The sequence below is a fragment of the Tachyglossus aculeatus genome, chromosome 13, assembly GCF_015852505.1.
Source record: "Tachyglossus aculeatus isolate mTacAcu1 chromosome 13, mTacAcu1.pri, whole genome shotgun sequence".
NCBI classification, from domain to species: domain Eukaryota; kingdom Metazoa; phylum Chordata; class Mammalia; order Monotremata; family Tachyglossidae; genus Tachyglossus; species Tachyglossus aculeatus.
Window position 1 is genome coordinate 23,398,068 of NC_052078.1, and position 14,862 is coordinate 23,412,929.

A 14,862-nucleotide genomic window follows, 5' to 3' on the forward strand; every position below is an offset into this window, starting at 1 on the left:
TGATGGTTTGGGAACCCATTTTAGAGAATTAAACTGGGCTTTCTGATAGCAGTTGCCCACGAGGACAGATACCAAACTTACACCAGCCAGAAAAGGAGCTGTTACCTGTTGTTCACCTCCCCAAGTATATTAGGAGGGGGAGAATACCACAGAGTTGCAATACGAAAAAAAAAATCCTTTCTGTGGTTTCAAATGTTTTCTCACAGCCCCCCGCGGTGCTCTGCACATAGTAGGCGCTCAATAAATACCACTGCCTGATTCAGAGCAGGGGCAAATGGGTTAAGGCAGAGAACGTGTCTGGTTGGGATTAGGGGATTAGGGGAACTGGAGGATATCAATCATGATAAGATTATGGTATTTGTTAAGCGCTTACTATGTGCCAAACACTGTTCTAAACCTGGTTGGCTTAATCGTCGAAGTAGTAGTACATGTTTTCCTGCTTTCAGCTCGTTGAGGACAGGGAAGGTGTCTGTTTATTTTGTACTGTGCTCTCCCAAGCGCTTAATATAGTGCCCTGCACATACTAAACGCTCAATAAATACGCTTGATTGAAATAAGTCTCCACCCTACACCTTCTAACCCAAGAAAATGAATCCACTCATCGTACAGAAGCTTCAAAGACATCTTTATGCAAATCCTACCATCAGATGATCATTCACTATCATGAGCTCGACATATTTTGTTTCTTCCTCCACATTCCGGGGATGGCGATGAACCTGCAAAAACATTCCAAAGCACGAGCTTCTAAGTGATCTCTGTTTAAGAGCCTTAAAGCATTTCCCACAAGGAATCGTCTCTGCCCCGTTGACTCTTTTTCTAGGCCGTCTTTTGTACCACCATCATAATTTAAAGCATCGCATAGCCACGCGGACCTAATATGCTCTCAACTGGAATTTTTCTGAGGTGGATTTTGGACGTGCTGTGGAAGGGAAATCCACAAGATTTGGCAACAGATTGTATATGGGGCATTAAAAGAGAGGGAGGAGTGAAGATTTTGGGCTTCAGATGGGGAGAGGATGCTGGCACTGTCAATTGTGATGGGAAAACTTAGGTGGAGGAGAGGGTTTGGAAGGGAAGGTGAGTAGTTCATTTCTGGACATACTGAATTTGAAGTGCCGGCCCGGCGTCCATATAAAGATGTTCTGGAAGTAGGGGATGTGAAATTGCAGAGAGGGAAGGAGTTTGGGGCTGGTGAGGTAGATCTGGGAGTTAGTGGCAGAGATGTTACCCGTTAAATCTTCAACAGTTAATGAAAGTGTCAAGGGAGTGAAGGTGACTTCATAACAGAAGGGCTTCCAGAACAGAGTTCTGTTCTAACCTACGGTAAGGGGATGGGAGGCAGAGGAAGAGCCTCTGCGCTTAATACAGTGCTCCATATACAATAAGTGCTCAATAAAGAGCACACGGATTGATTTATTGGATGGACAAGCCAGAGGGGTAGAAGGAGACCCAAGAGGGCCTCAATTTCTGCTTGCTTTGGATAATTTGCGTAGGGAATTTCTTTTTCCTTTCAGGACAAACCGAAATATAAACGATGGAACTATCCATGTGAGATGTTAAAGAACCCACTGCTCGATAATAAATGTCATCATGTGGCTTTTGCTAATCACTAGGGGGATGGCAAAACCTTTCGAAATTGCCATTTACTAAGGAAATAGCCGACACATTGATCGCAATAAAAAACAGAACCTAACGGGTCCTAAATGAAATAAACATTTGATACATGAAGGAGAGTAGAGGAAATGTGTTAAAGGAGCCATTTAAATGAAGCTTTGGACAATGTGTTGCATCCCAGGGGAAAATTGGGAGTCGATTTTTGAGGACAGACCAGTATGTAAGCCCGCTCCTAGAGGGAAATGTGTCTGCCAACTCTGTTGTATTGTACTCTCCCATGCTTTTAGTACAGTGCTCTGCACACAGTAAGTGCTCAATAATATACCATTGATGATGACCAATGAACTGTGATCTTAACTTATAACATCACCGCTGCTTCATCATCACTACCAAAATATCACATAAAACACGCCCACCACAAAAAGTTGCCTCAGTTTGTTCTCTTGTGAAAATTTTGATCCACCTTACAGAGATTTTTGCACTTCCCATTGCAGAGTATTTTTAATAGTCAAGGATCTATATAAGTAAGGTTCAGTGTTACTAAGTCCAGCCTTAAGAATATACATACCTGCCTCTTTTTCCTTATGTTTCTGGGCTTCAGAACAAATTTTGGTAACGTGACGTTTATCTGCTGGAAGTCTACGGGAACAAATACCGCCAAATAGGTTATATTTTACAAAATTTTGGAAACAAACAACTGTAGCTTTATCAGTTCACACAAACATTTCCTAGTTTGGAAATTATTGGCCTCCACCTCTACCAGTGTCCCGGCAAAGACATCACCAGTAGGGCAAAGACACATAGGTGTCCACTATCCAGAGGTTCTGGCAATAGAAACCCTCAGGTAATCCAAAAAACATTTTGACTAGTTGCTTCAATCATGGCCCCGCCAGCACCTCTCTTAGGGATAGCAAGATTGAATTGAATTTTCCCTGACAGAAGTTGCAACAGTGAGGGGAAGTGACTGAAAGGCAAGATAAAAAGAGGCCTGGGTTACAAAGTAGAGAGCACAGGTAGCTTATCATCAGAGTGAGATGAGGCTAATTAATAATAATAATAATAATCATAATTATGGTATTTGTTAAGCGTGCCCAGCACTGTTCTAAGCAAAGTAATCAGTTGTCCTGTGTGGGGCTCACAGTCTCAATCCCCATCTTACAGATGAGGTAACTGAGGCAGAGAGAAGTGAAGTGACTTGCAGGCTCTATCCACCAGATCAAGTGGTTCTTGGTATTCAGGTTTCATTCATTTATTCATTCAGTCGTATTTACTGAGCACTTACTGTGTGCAGAGCACTGTACTAAGCGCTGGGGAAGTACAAGTTGGCAACATATAGAGACGGTCCCTACTCAACAGCGGGCTCACAGTCTAGAAGTTTCAGCCTGGTGTAGTGAATAGAGCACAGGCCTGGGATTCTGAAGGCCATGGGTTCTAATCCCAGCTCGGCCACTTGTCTGCTGTGTGACTTTGGGCAAGTCACTTCACTTCTCTGTGCCCCCGTTACCTCATCTGTAATATGGGGATTGAGACTGTGAGCCCCATATGGGACAAGGACTGAGTCCAACCTAATTTATTTGTATTCACCCCAGCACTTAGTACAGGGCCTGATAAATAGTAAACACATGGCTAGAGAAGCAGCGTGGCTCAGTGGAAAATGCCCGGACTTGGGAGTCAGAGGTCATGGGTTCTAATTCCAGCTCTGCCACTTGTCAGCTGTGTGACTTTGGGCAAGTCACTTCACTTCTCTGTGCCTCAGTTCCCTCATCTGTAAAATGGGGATTTTTACAGATGAGGGAACTCTAGACTGTGAGCCCACTGTTGGGTAGGGACTGTCTCTATATGTTGCCAACTTGTACTTCCCAAGCGCTTAGTACAGTGCTCTGCACACAGTGAGCGCTCAATAAATACGATTGAATGAATGAATGGGGATTAAGACTGTGAGCCCGCCGTGGGACAACCTGATCACCTTGTATCCCCCCCAATGCTTAGAACAGTGCTTTGCACATAGTAAGTGCTTAACAAATGCTATTAATATTATTGTTATTAAGTCATTGTTAAAAGTGAAAAATTGTAAGAGATGGAGTAGCAAACTGTTAACTATTAGGAAAAATTAATATTCTGTGGATTTATTTTAAATGAACTCATAACTTAATGATGCATAGATCTCACTTTAGTGTTCCTTAGGGACCTAAACTGCTTCCAGAAATGCCTGCTGAAGTCACAGCTTAACAAGTTAAAATGTATTCTTTTCCCACACTATGGTTCTCTAAAGTTGCAAAAAATAACAGGCACAGCAACATAAACAGAGAAGCAGCTTGCCCTAGTGGATAGAGCCTGGGCCCGGGAGTCAGAAGGTCATGGGTTCTAATTCTGGCTCTACCACTTGTCTGCTGTGTGACCTTGGGCATGTCACTTCTCTTCTCTGGGCTTCCTCATCTGTAAAATGGGGATAGAGACTGTGAGCCCCACACGAGACTATGTCCAACCTGACTTGCTGGTATCCATCCCAGCACTTAGTACAGTACCTGGCATGTAGTAAGTGCTTAACAAATGCCACAATTATTATCATTACTATTATCATAAACAGCAAGATTCTCTTTAATTTGACCCTGTCCTCACTCTTTGCTAACTTTTGCTTTCCTGTATCTGAATAAAGGGATGCTCTAATATTCTAACGCTGAAAACTCAGAGCACGCAAATTGTCCCAGAGACAAATATGGCTGGATTATTTTAAGCAAATTAGAACATCCTTCTTTTCCTTCAGTAAACACAACTTTGGTAAGAAAAAAGGGTCATAAAAATATCCATTCTTAAAAAAAGAAAAAGCTCCTTTACACACAAAGAAATTATCCCTCAAAAATAGAAAACAGAAGATCAAAAATAACAGCTTTTCCGACAGAAGAAAACAGAGTTTTGTATAACCCCACAGAGTTTATATACATATCCTTATATTCTGTTGCTTCCCCTACTAGTAATTTATTTGGATGTGTCTCCCGCTAGATTATAAACTCCTTTGGGGCAGGGAGTGTATTGTACTCTCCCAAGCGCTTAGTAGAATGCTCTGCACACCGTAAGCACTCAATAAATACCACTACCTCCTCACCCAGTGAACACAATAAATGCCACTGAGCAACTGGTTTACAATTCCATGAATTCAAAACACAAATTCAGAACGCTTCGGATGTATATAAGCTTATACACATCATAGTACTTCAACAAGGAACAAATTTTAAAGTCAATCAATGTATTTATTGAGCACTTATTGCATGCCACGTCACTGTGCTACTGCACCTGAAAACCCTGACACCTCATATGCGCTAACAATCCTTCTTAATCAGATGAGATCCAAGACTACAGTGACCGCAAAAGGGGAAAATAAAGAAATCGTACCAGCTGGCAGGTCATCCAAAGGAAATTCAAACCGCTTGGATTTGTAAACTGAATGGAAGTGGAAGTCCTCCTGAAATAATATACAATCGAGAGTTCAATCACCTTACTATTCCACCTGAGTCTGTGCTTTTCCTGATACTGCAAGATCCTTGTGGGCAGGGAGCGTGCTGAACTCTCCCAAGTGCTTAGTGCAGTGCCCTGCACACAGTAAGGACTCAAATATTACTCTAATTATTTTACTTGTACATATTTACTATTCTATTTATTTTGTTAATGATGTGCATCTAGCTTTATTTCTATTTATTCTGATGACTTGACCTGTCCACATGTTTTGTTTTGTTGTCTGTCTCCCCCTTCCAGACTGTGAGCCCATTGGGTAGGGACCGTCTCTATATGTTGCCAACTTGTACTTCCCAAGCGCTTAGTACAGTGCTCTGCACACAGTAAGTGCTCAATAAATACAACTGAATGAATGAATGAATAAATGAAATATCATTGATGATGATGACCCCATTCAGACTTCTCTCTTCCCCAACTAGGCCCTCTTTTCCCTGGCTTGTTTTCCCCTCTGTGTCCTTGGATTTGTGACTTTGGGACATCTCATGCTCATCCACTCATTCAATCATATTTATTGAGTGCTTACTGTGTGCAGGTCACTGTACTAAGCACTTGGGAGAGAACAATATGGCAATAAACAGACACATTCCTTGCCCAAAATGAGCTTTCATTCTAGAGAGAATGACTTGGTTAGATACCACCAAGAAGATGGCGATGCCTTAACCAGATATGTGTTGTAAAGGCCGCAGGTTCCGTAGCTCCCAACCTCACAGCCCTTCTGCAAACACCTGTCTCCCTCTCTAACCTGTTGAGCCGAGAACTTATCCTCTCCCGCCTTGTTGAGTGTATCAGCCTCCTTGCTGACCTCCTAACCTCCTGTCTCTCCCCACTCCAGTCCACACTTAACTCTGCTGCCCGGATCATTTTTCTACTAAAACGTTCAGGACATGCTTCCTCTCTCCTGAAGAACCTCGAGGGGTTGTCCAACCACCTCCGCAACAAACAGAAACTTCTTACTATCGGCTTCAAAGCCCTCAATCACCTTGCCTCCTCCTACCTCACCGCGCTGCTCTCCTACTATAACCCAGCCCGCACATTTCGCTGATCTAAGAGTCGGAAGGACCTGGGTTCTAATCCCAACTCTGCCACAGGTCTGCTGTGTGTCCTTGGGCTAGTCACTTAACCTTTCTGGGCCTCAATTCCCTCATCTGTAAAATGTGGATTAAGACTGTGAGCCCCATGTGGGACAGGGACTGTGTCCAACCTGATTAACTTGTATCTACCTCAGCACATAGAACAGTGCTTCGCAGTAAGTGCCTAACAAGTATTATTATTTTTAATAAATCTTTCATAACTCAACATAACTTCCTAAGCCCTCATTTCTTCTCTTTCACTCCCTTCTGCTTCGACCTGACCTGCTCCTTTTATTCACCCTTTCCTCAGCCCCACAGCAATTATACCCCTATCCATAATTTATTTATTTATATTAACGTTCTTCTCGTCCTCTAGACTGGAAGCTCGTTGCAGGCAGGGAATGTGTCTGTTATATTGTTATGTTTTCCTCTTCCAAGCGTGTCTGCGTTATACTGTTCTCTCCCAAGTGCTTAGCCCAGTGTTTGGTACACAGTAGACACTGGCTAAATATGACTGATTGATTGATGACACATTCCCCTAAAACCATCCTTCCTCTTGCTCCCGAGAGTGCATTAAAATTGTATAAATTGAGATGGCCGGCATTCCCAAGGCCTGGGTAATGACTCCCTTTAAAAGTCACTTACGTGAGAGGTAGAATTTTCTTCTGGCTCAATAAGGTATGTGTGGTTCCCATCGGAGAACATCCCTCTGTCAAGAACAGGAATGAGGTTAGTGTGATTTAGGAAGCAACAGCTAAAGTCATCATTTTCTCTTCCCAGGCTGACTTGGTTGTCCACTATCATTCTGACCCCAATTAACTGACAGAACAATCAGGTCTACCATAATGTGATTTTTTCACTCTGCTTTTCCAATACGGCTTTGTTATAGAGTTAGGAAATGTTGTATTGTGCTCTCTTGAGTGCTTAGTGTGGTGCTCTGCGCACAGTAAGCGCTCAATAAATATCACTGATTGATCGATTGGTTCTGACAACATAGAAGCGGGGGTGGCCTAGTGGAAAGAGCACGGGGTAGGAATCAGAGGACTTGGGTTCTAATCCCAGCTCTGCCACTTGTCTGCTGTGTGATCTTGGGCATGTCGCTTCACCTTTCTGGGCCTCAGTTCTCTCATTTGCAAAATGGGGATTAAGCCTGGGAGCCCCATGTGGCTCCCCCCAGCTTTTAGACTGTGAGCCCACTGTTGGGTAGGGACTGTCTCTATATGTTGCCAATTTGTACTTCCCAAGCGCTTAGTACAGTGCTCTGCACATAGTAAGCGCTCAATAAATACGATTGATGATGATGATGATGATAATGACAGGGACTGTGTCCAACTTGATTAACACTTAGTACAGTACCCGGTACATAGCAAGGGCTTCACAAATATCTTAAAAAAAAACCCCAAATCCCCACATTATAGGAGAACGGAATGCATTAACTGGAGTCCAGGGATCTATGGCACTTTGCTATTGGCAATAACATTAAATCATGTCCCTATATGCATAATAGATTAAAATATAAAGAAACCTTAACTGTTACAATAATGGCATATTTGGAGAAAGAACAGAAAACAACACCTCTTCTTCCTCCGAAAGACAAAATTGGGAGAGTTTTGCTTTCTGTTTTGTTAGAGTAACAGGCTGAGGAAAGAGGGAGTCAGAGACAAAATAATGCGATAGCAGGGAGAAGGTAAGCTTCATGCTAAATAACTTTTCAAAAAAAAGACTGGGCACAGGTCGAGGCTGATTTTCTCCTTTGCCACCTCTCATATACAGTTTCCAGATCCCCTAAACAGTAAGTTGGATCCTATTTTTCTTCTGACAAAGCAATTATTATTAAATGAAATAGCTAGATTCCAAACCAAATAAAATCAAGTAGCAGGACCAGAACTTCACTTCTCAAATCTTGATGAAAACCTTCTAGACCGTGAGCCCGTTGTGGGCAGGGATTGTCTCTCTTTGCTGCTGAATTGTACTTCCCCGGTGATTAGTCCAGTGCTCTGCCCACAATAAGCACTCCATAAATACAACTGAACGAATGAATGAACCACCAAGATGGAGGCGATCTAAGACGACTACTATCATGAGCTCACTGTGGGTGGGGAATGTGTCTGTTATATTGCTCCCCAACCGAGCGCTTAGTACAATGCTCCGCATACAGTAAGCGCTCAATAAATACCCACTGATCAATTGATGGGCAGTGTGCTCTTAATCTCCATTTGACAGATGAGGTAACTGAGGCACAGAGAAGTTAAGTGACTTGCCCGAAGTCACACAGCTGTCAAGTGGCGGAGCCGGGATTAGAACCCATGACCTCTGACTCCCAAGCCCAGGCTCTTTCCACTAAGCCACTCTGCTTCTCTACTGTCCCGCCTACTTAAACTTTGAGTCCCATGTGGGAGAGGAACTGTTTCTGACCTAATTAACTTCATTCATTTATATTTATTGAGCGCTTACTGTGTGCTCGTAGTGCTTGGTACAGAGTAAGCATTTACTAAACACTATAACAATGACAACTAATATTTTTTAAGATGCTATATGCTTTTAATGGTCTGGAAAATCCTTTCCTAGAATAACTGATCTCTGAGTTTAAGGAGGCCCCAAATAAAACCAAAAGTAGAAATAATTTCTGTAACGAACTTACTGTAGCCCACGGCACGTCGATAAGGCCACAAGTGACTTAGGATGTCCTCGAATGTGTCCCTGGTAGTAGCAATGTTCCCCTCCCTGAAAATAGAAATGAAAAACACATGAATGCTGTGTGGTTAAAAACCATTCAATCCACCTCACTCCAGTTTTCCACCCCAATTTTTAAGGTATTTTTTTAAGCGCTTACTATGTACTAAGCTCTGGGGTGGATACAAGCTAATCAGGATACACAGTTCATATCCCAACTTGGAGCTCATGGTCATAATCCCTATTTTCCAGATGAGGTAAATGAGGTACAGAGAAGCGAAGAGAAGTGACTTGCCCAGGGTCACGCAGCAGCCAAGTGGAGGAGCCGGGATTAGAACCCAGGTCCTTCTGATTCCCAGGCCCATACCCTTTCCCTCTGGCCATGCTGCTTCCCTGGAATATAAAAGAGTTTGAAAATTTCAGGTACCTGAAACTTTAAATGAAAACTGAATCTTCCAACCCCCTTACCTGGATTTATAGAGTCCGTTGTTGGGTAGGGACCGTTTCTATATGTCGCCATCTTGTACTTCCCAAGTGCTTAGTACAGTACTCTGCACACAGTAAGCGCTCAATAAATATGATTGAATGAATGAATGAATGAATAGCTTATAGTTATTCTTTACAGGTTCTAATTGATTAAATACTTGACTTGCCCAATGTCACAGAGCAGACAAGCGGCACAGCTGGGATTAGAACCCAGGGCCTTCTGATTCCCAGGCCCGTGCTCTATCCACTAGGCCAAGTTGCTTCTCAACTAAATGAACAACTCAGTTTTATAGTGTTGGACTCTGACATTCAAAATCATTAAAAATATGCTAGGGTGCCAGCATTTTTCTACACAACCATCTGTCCGGGCCTGGGTCTCCAATACTTCCATCAATAAGCAGAGTTGAAAAATTGGTAGCTAGCCCAACAAGGGGGTTAAACATCCCTAATAATTATGCTATTTGTTGAGCACTTACTAAATAATAATAATGATGGCATTTGTTAAGCACTTACTATGTGTTAAGCACTGTTCTAAGCGCTGGATATGACCAGCACTGCACTAAGTGTTGGTGTAGATACAGGACAATTGGTTGGGACACAGGTTTGGTCGATAGGTTTGCAGGATAGATATTTAACCCCCATTTTACTTTTTGCTGCTCTAATCACTGCCGAGCGATAATTTCAAATCCTTCTCCTAATTGTCTCATCTTTTTCACGAGAAAAGTAACCATTTCCTAATCTTTGGATTTAATAATAATGGCCTTTGTTATGTGATTACTATGTACACTGTACTAAGCGCTGGGATAGATACAAGATCATCAGGCCAGGACCAGTACCTTTCCACATGGTACTTACAGTCTAAGTAGGAGGGAGTAGGATTTAATCCCCATTTTGCAGATGAAGAAACTAGAGGCACAGAGAAGTGAAGTGACTTGCCCAAGGTCATGCAGCCTTTCCCCTCAGCTATCTCCCATTCAATGGACTGGCAGTTCACGCTGTTAGAGGTGGTCATGAAAACAACCAATCAACTATTCCTGCCTTTCCTTTCACCATTCAGCAGCTGGCTGGTGCTCAAGACATTCCTAATAATAACAATAATAATTAGTAATTGTGGCATTTGTTAAGTGCTTACTGTGTGCCAAGCACTGTACTAAGCGCTGGGGTAAATACAAGATCACCAGGTCCCACCTGGGGCTCACAGTCGAAGTAGAAGGGAGGACAGGTATTGAGTCTTTCGCACAGAGAACCTAAATGCTGAGGTAACTGAGGCACAGGGAAGTTAAGTGACTTGCCAAAAGTCACATATCACAGATGATCACTCTCCCCGCTTTCAAAGCCTTATTGAAGGAGCACCTCCTCCATGAGGACTTCCCTAAGCCCTTATTTCTTCTTTTCCCACTCTGTTCTGCATCACCTTTGCACTTAGATTTATATCCTTTTATTCACCCTCAGCACCACGTACTTACGTCCATATCCACAATTCATTAATTTATATTAAAGTCTGTCTCCCTCTGTAGACCGTGAGATCATGGAAGTGGCTTGGCCTAATGGAAAAAAACTGGGCCAGGAGCCGGAGGATTTGGCTTCTAATCCCGATTCCGCCACTTGCCTGCTGTATAACCTGGGGAAGGCCCCTTAACTAAACTGTACCTCAGTTCCCTCATCCCTTATATTTATCCCAGTGCTTAGTACAGTGCTGGGCACATAGTAAGTGCCTGACAAATAGCATTATCAATGTGGGCAGGGACTACATTTAAGAACTCTGTTAAACTGTACTCTCCCAAGCGCTCTGCACAGAGTAAGTGCTTAATACGTTGGATTGATTATTATTTTCCTTTTTTTTTGATGGGGAGGTGGAATTTACACCTGCTGATTTCCCACATCAGATGGTAAACTCCTTGAGGGTGGAAACCAAGTGTGGTTCTACCCACAATAGGGATCAATAAATGTTGTAGAGAACACGGATTATAATTAGAAATTGGTGAGATTAAAATCCGGCAAGAGAAATAATGGCTTTCTCGTGACCTTTAAGCAAAAAAACCTTAAGAATGAAATACTTCCCATTCTCCAAGACACATACAAGTATAAAAAAAATGAAAGAAAATTTATTCTGCAATTGAAGACTAAATAGTGGAATAGGCTGAATGAAATTAGCTAACATAGAGTTATCTAATGGGAAAGAAGATGCGCAATATTAATAGAAAACCCTAAAATATGGATGGGCTAAGGCCCAGGGTTATAAATATTCTATCTGAAAAATTGAAAGCAACCACGTCTCCCGCTGAGTCCAACCGTGAGACTGAACAAACACTGTCACTCTCCCATATGTACTAGAGGATGAATTCCAGGATGATTAAAGATGTTTCCTGTGTGGGGTTAGAAGAAAGAGGGAGGGCGATTCTTAGATTCCTAAGAGAGATTCCTGCTCAGCAGGAGGTGCAACTCAATGCCAAAAGAAAGGTCAAAAGCATAAACACAAATGCTGAAAATAAAAGTAATTATACGTCTGAGTAAATGAATTAAAAAGAGACAGGGAAAGGGAGAGGGAGAAGGAGCGAAACCCAGTACAAAAGCCCGGGTTTGGGAGTCAGAGGACTTGGATTCTAATCCCGGCTCAACCACCTGTCTGCTGGGTGACCTTGGGGAAGTCACTTCATTTCTTTGGGCCACACAGCCAACAAGTGGTGGAGCCGGGATTAGGCTTGAAGCCGCTGTGTGAGGAGAGAAGCCCCCCTTTCGATTACTGCCCACCAAACTACTCTGTCTTACTGCGATGGCCTCTATCAGCCCACTGCTAGACCATAATAGCCACCTGAGATGGCTAGTCAAGCGCTTAGTACAGTGCTCTGCACATAGTAAGTGCTCAATAAATATGATTGATTGATCTGAGATGTTAGAGGGACATCCAAGTAGAGATGTCTTGAAGGCAGGAGGAAATGTGAGGCTGCAGAGAGGGAGAGAGATCAGGGCTGGAGATGGAGATTTGGGAATCATCTGGTAGTTGAAACCACGGGAATGAATGAGTTCTCCAAGGGATTGGGTGTAGACGGAGAAGAGGAGGGCTGAGCCTTGAGGGACCCCCACAGTTAAGGGAGTTGGAGGCGGAGGGGGAGCCCGTGAAGGAGACTGAGAGTAGGCGGCCAGAGAGATGGGAGGAAAACCAGGAGCGGGCAGTGTCAGTGAAGCTGAGGTTGGATACTGTTTCCAGGAGAAGGGGGTGGTCAACAGTGTCGAAGGCAGCCGAGAAGTCTAAAGAGGATTACGATGGAGTAGAGGCTGCTGGATTTGACAAGAAGGAGAACCTTGGTGACCTTTGAGAGGGCAGTTTCTGTGGAGTGAAGGGGGCGGAAATTGGATTGGAGGGGGTCAAGGAGAGAATTGGAGGAGAGGGAGTGGAGTCAACACCAGCTATGTTTCACGACTCTGCGGTACTAACTTCCTCAATATTTAGAGATTCCCACCAGGGCTTCACACTTTGTTCTATCACGCCTTACAGGAGTTTCTGTCACCTGTTCAGAAGATCGTTATAGTGTTCAAGACCTGTGCAAGACCCTCCATTTTGATCGATCAAGGCTATATATTGAACACTTACTGTATGTAGAGCACTGCACTAAGTGCTTCGGGGAGTCCAACGCAAGAAAAGCAAGAAAGTCTTTTAGTCTGTGAGCCCACTGTTGGGTAGGGACTGTCTCTATATGTTGCCAATTTGTACTTCCCAAGCGCTTAGTACAGTGCTCTGCACATAGTAAGCGCTCAATAAATACAATTGATGATGATGAAGAAAAGCAGTATGGCCTAATGGATAAGAGCATGAGCCTGGAGTCAGAAGGACCTGGATTCTAATCCCGCCTCTGCCACTCGTCTGCCGCGTGACCTTGGGCAAGTCGCTTCACTTCTCTGTGCCTCAGCTGTAAAATAGGGATTAAGACTGTGAGCCCCATGTGGGGTAGGGACTGTGTCTAACCCGATTTGCTTATCTCCACCCCAGTGTTCACAACAGTGCCTGGCACATAGTACGTGCTTAACAAATGCCACAATTATTAAGAGAGTTGGAAGACACATTCTCTGCCCACAAGGAACTGGTGGTTTCCCCCCAGGTAGCGTAAACTCTAGACTGTAAGCTTAGCATGGGCAGGGAACGTGTCTATCAACTGTGTCATATTGTACTCTCCCCAGCATTCAGGTCAGTGCTCGACACAGTAAGTGCCCAATGATGCCTGCTTACTTGTTTTGATGTCCGTTTCCCCCCTTCTAAAAATAAGAATAATAATGATGGCACTTGTTAAGCCATTTGTTAAACACTTACTATGTGCCAAGTACTGTTCTAAGTCCCGTGCTACATACAAGGTAATCAGGTTGTCTGACATGGGGCTCACAAGCTTCATCCCCATTTTACAGGTGAGGTAACTGAGGTACAGAGAAGTTGAGTGACTTGCCCAAAGTCACACACCTAACAAGTGGCAGAGGTGGGATTAGAACCCACAACCTCTGACTCCCAAGCCCGGGCTCTTTCCACTAAGCCACGCTGCTCCTTGACTGTAAGCCCAGTGTGGGCAGGATTGTCTCTCTTTATTGCTGAATTGTACTTTCCAAGCGCTTAGTACACAGTTTGGCACTCAATAAATACAATCGAATAAATGAATGAATAAATACGATCGATTGGCTGATTGTGTCTTTCATCTCTTGCATTCAGATCGCCTCAATCCTGCACAATAATCCCAGATCAGTCCCTTCTCCTCCTCCATTACAGCCACCTCCCCTCCAATTCCAACAAAGTTCTCATCGGTCTTCTCCACTGGCCTCCCTCCTTTAGTTAGCCCTCTTTAAAGTCACTCAATTACATTTACTGAGTGTTTACTGTGTGCAAAGCACTGTACTACTTGCTTGGGAGAGTACAACAGAACATCAGTCACATTCCTTGCCCACAATGAGCTCACAGTCTAGAGGGGGAGACTGCCATTTATATAAATAGATAAATTGTCAGCTGTGTGACTTTGGGCAAGTCACTTCACTTCTCTGTGCCTCAGTTACCTCATCTGTAAAATGGGGATTAAGACTGTGAGCCTCCCGTGGGACAACGTGATCACCTTGAAACCTCCCCAGCGCTTAGAACAGTGCTTGGCACATAGTAAGAGCTTAATAAATGCCATTATCATTATTATAAATAAACAAATGATGCATACAGATATATACATATGTGCTGTGGGGAAGGGAGGGAGGCTGAATGAAGGAGCAAGTCATTCATTCATTCAGTCGTATTTATTGAGCACGTACTGTGTGCAGAGCACTGCTTGGAAAATATATCCGTCCCTTCAACTGGTTTCCCTTCTTTATCCTAGCCTAGGCTCTGCTGCTCTGAACATCTTCCCAAAGTGCTCTCCAGCATGTGGGAAAATTTATTCTATAAATAGCCCCTCTCTGGGCCCGACAGAGATATGCAAGGTCTGACTTGTTGACGCCACACTCGGCCAGCATCCATCGCCTCGAGAGACTCAATTTAGCCTCCAAT

General features: G+C 43.5%; 1 protein-coding gene across 2 annotated transcripts in view; it reads right to left on the reverse strand.

Moving 5' to 3' along the window:
• ADAM22 (ADAM metallopeptidase domain 22) overlaps positions 1–14,862 on the reverse strand; it is a 98,862-nt gene that overhangs the window by 70,593 nt on the left and 13,407 nt on the right. For both annotated transcript variants that reach the window (XM_038755539.1, XM_038755538.1), the window contains exons 4-8: positions 8,836–8,918; positions 6,840–6,903; positions 5,005–5,074; positions 2,183–2,253; positions 642–716 (exon numbers count right to left, since the gene is read on the reverse strand). In XM_038755539.1, coding sequence (XP_038611467.1) covers positions 642–716; positions 2,183–2,253; positions 5,005–5,074; positions 6,840–6,903; positions 8,836–8,918 — 363 coding nt within the window. The remainder of the gene's footprint in view (positions 1–641; positions 717–2,182; positions 2,254–5,004; positions 5,075–6,839; positions 6,904–8,835; positions 8,919–14,862) is intronic.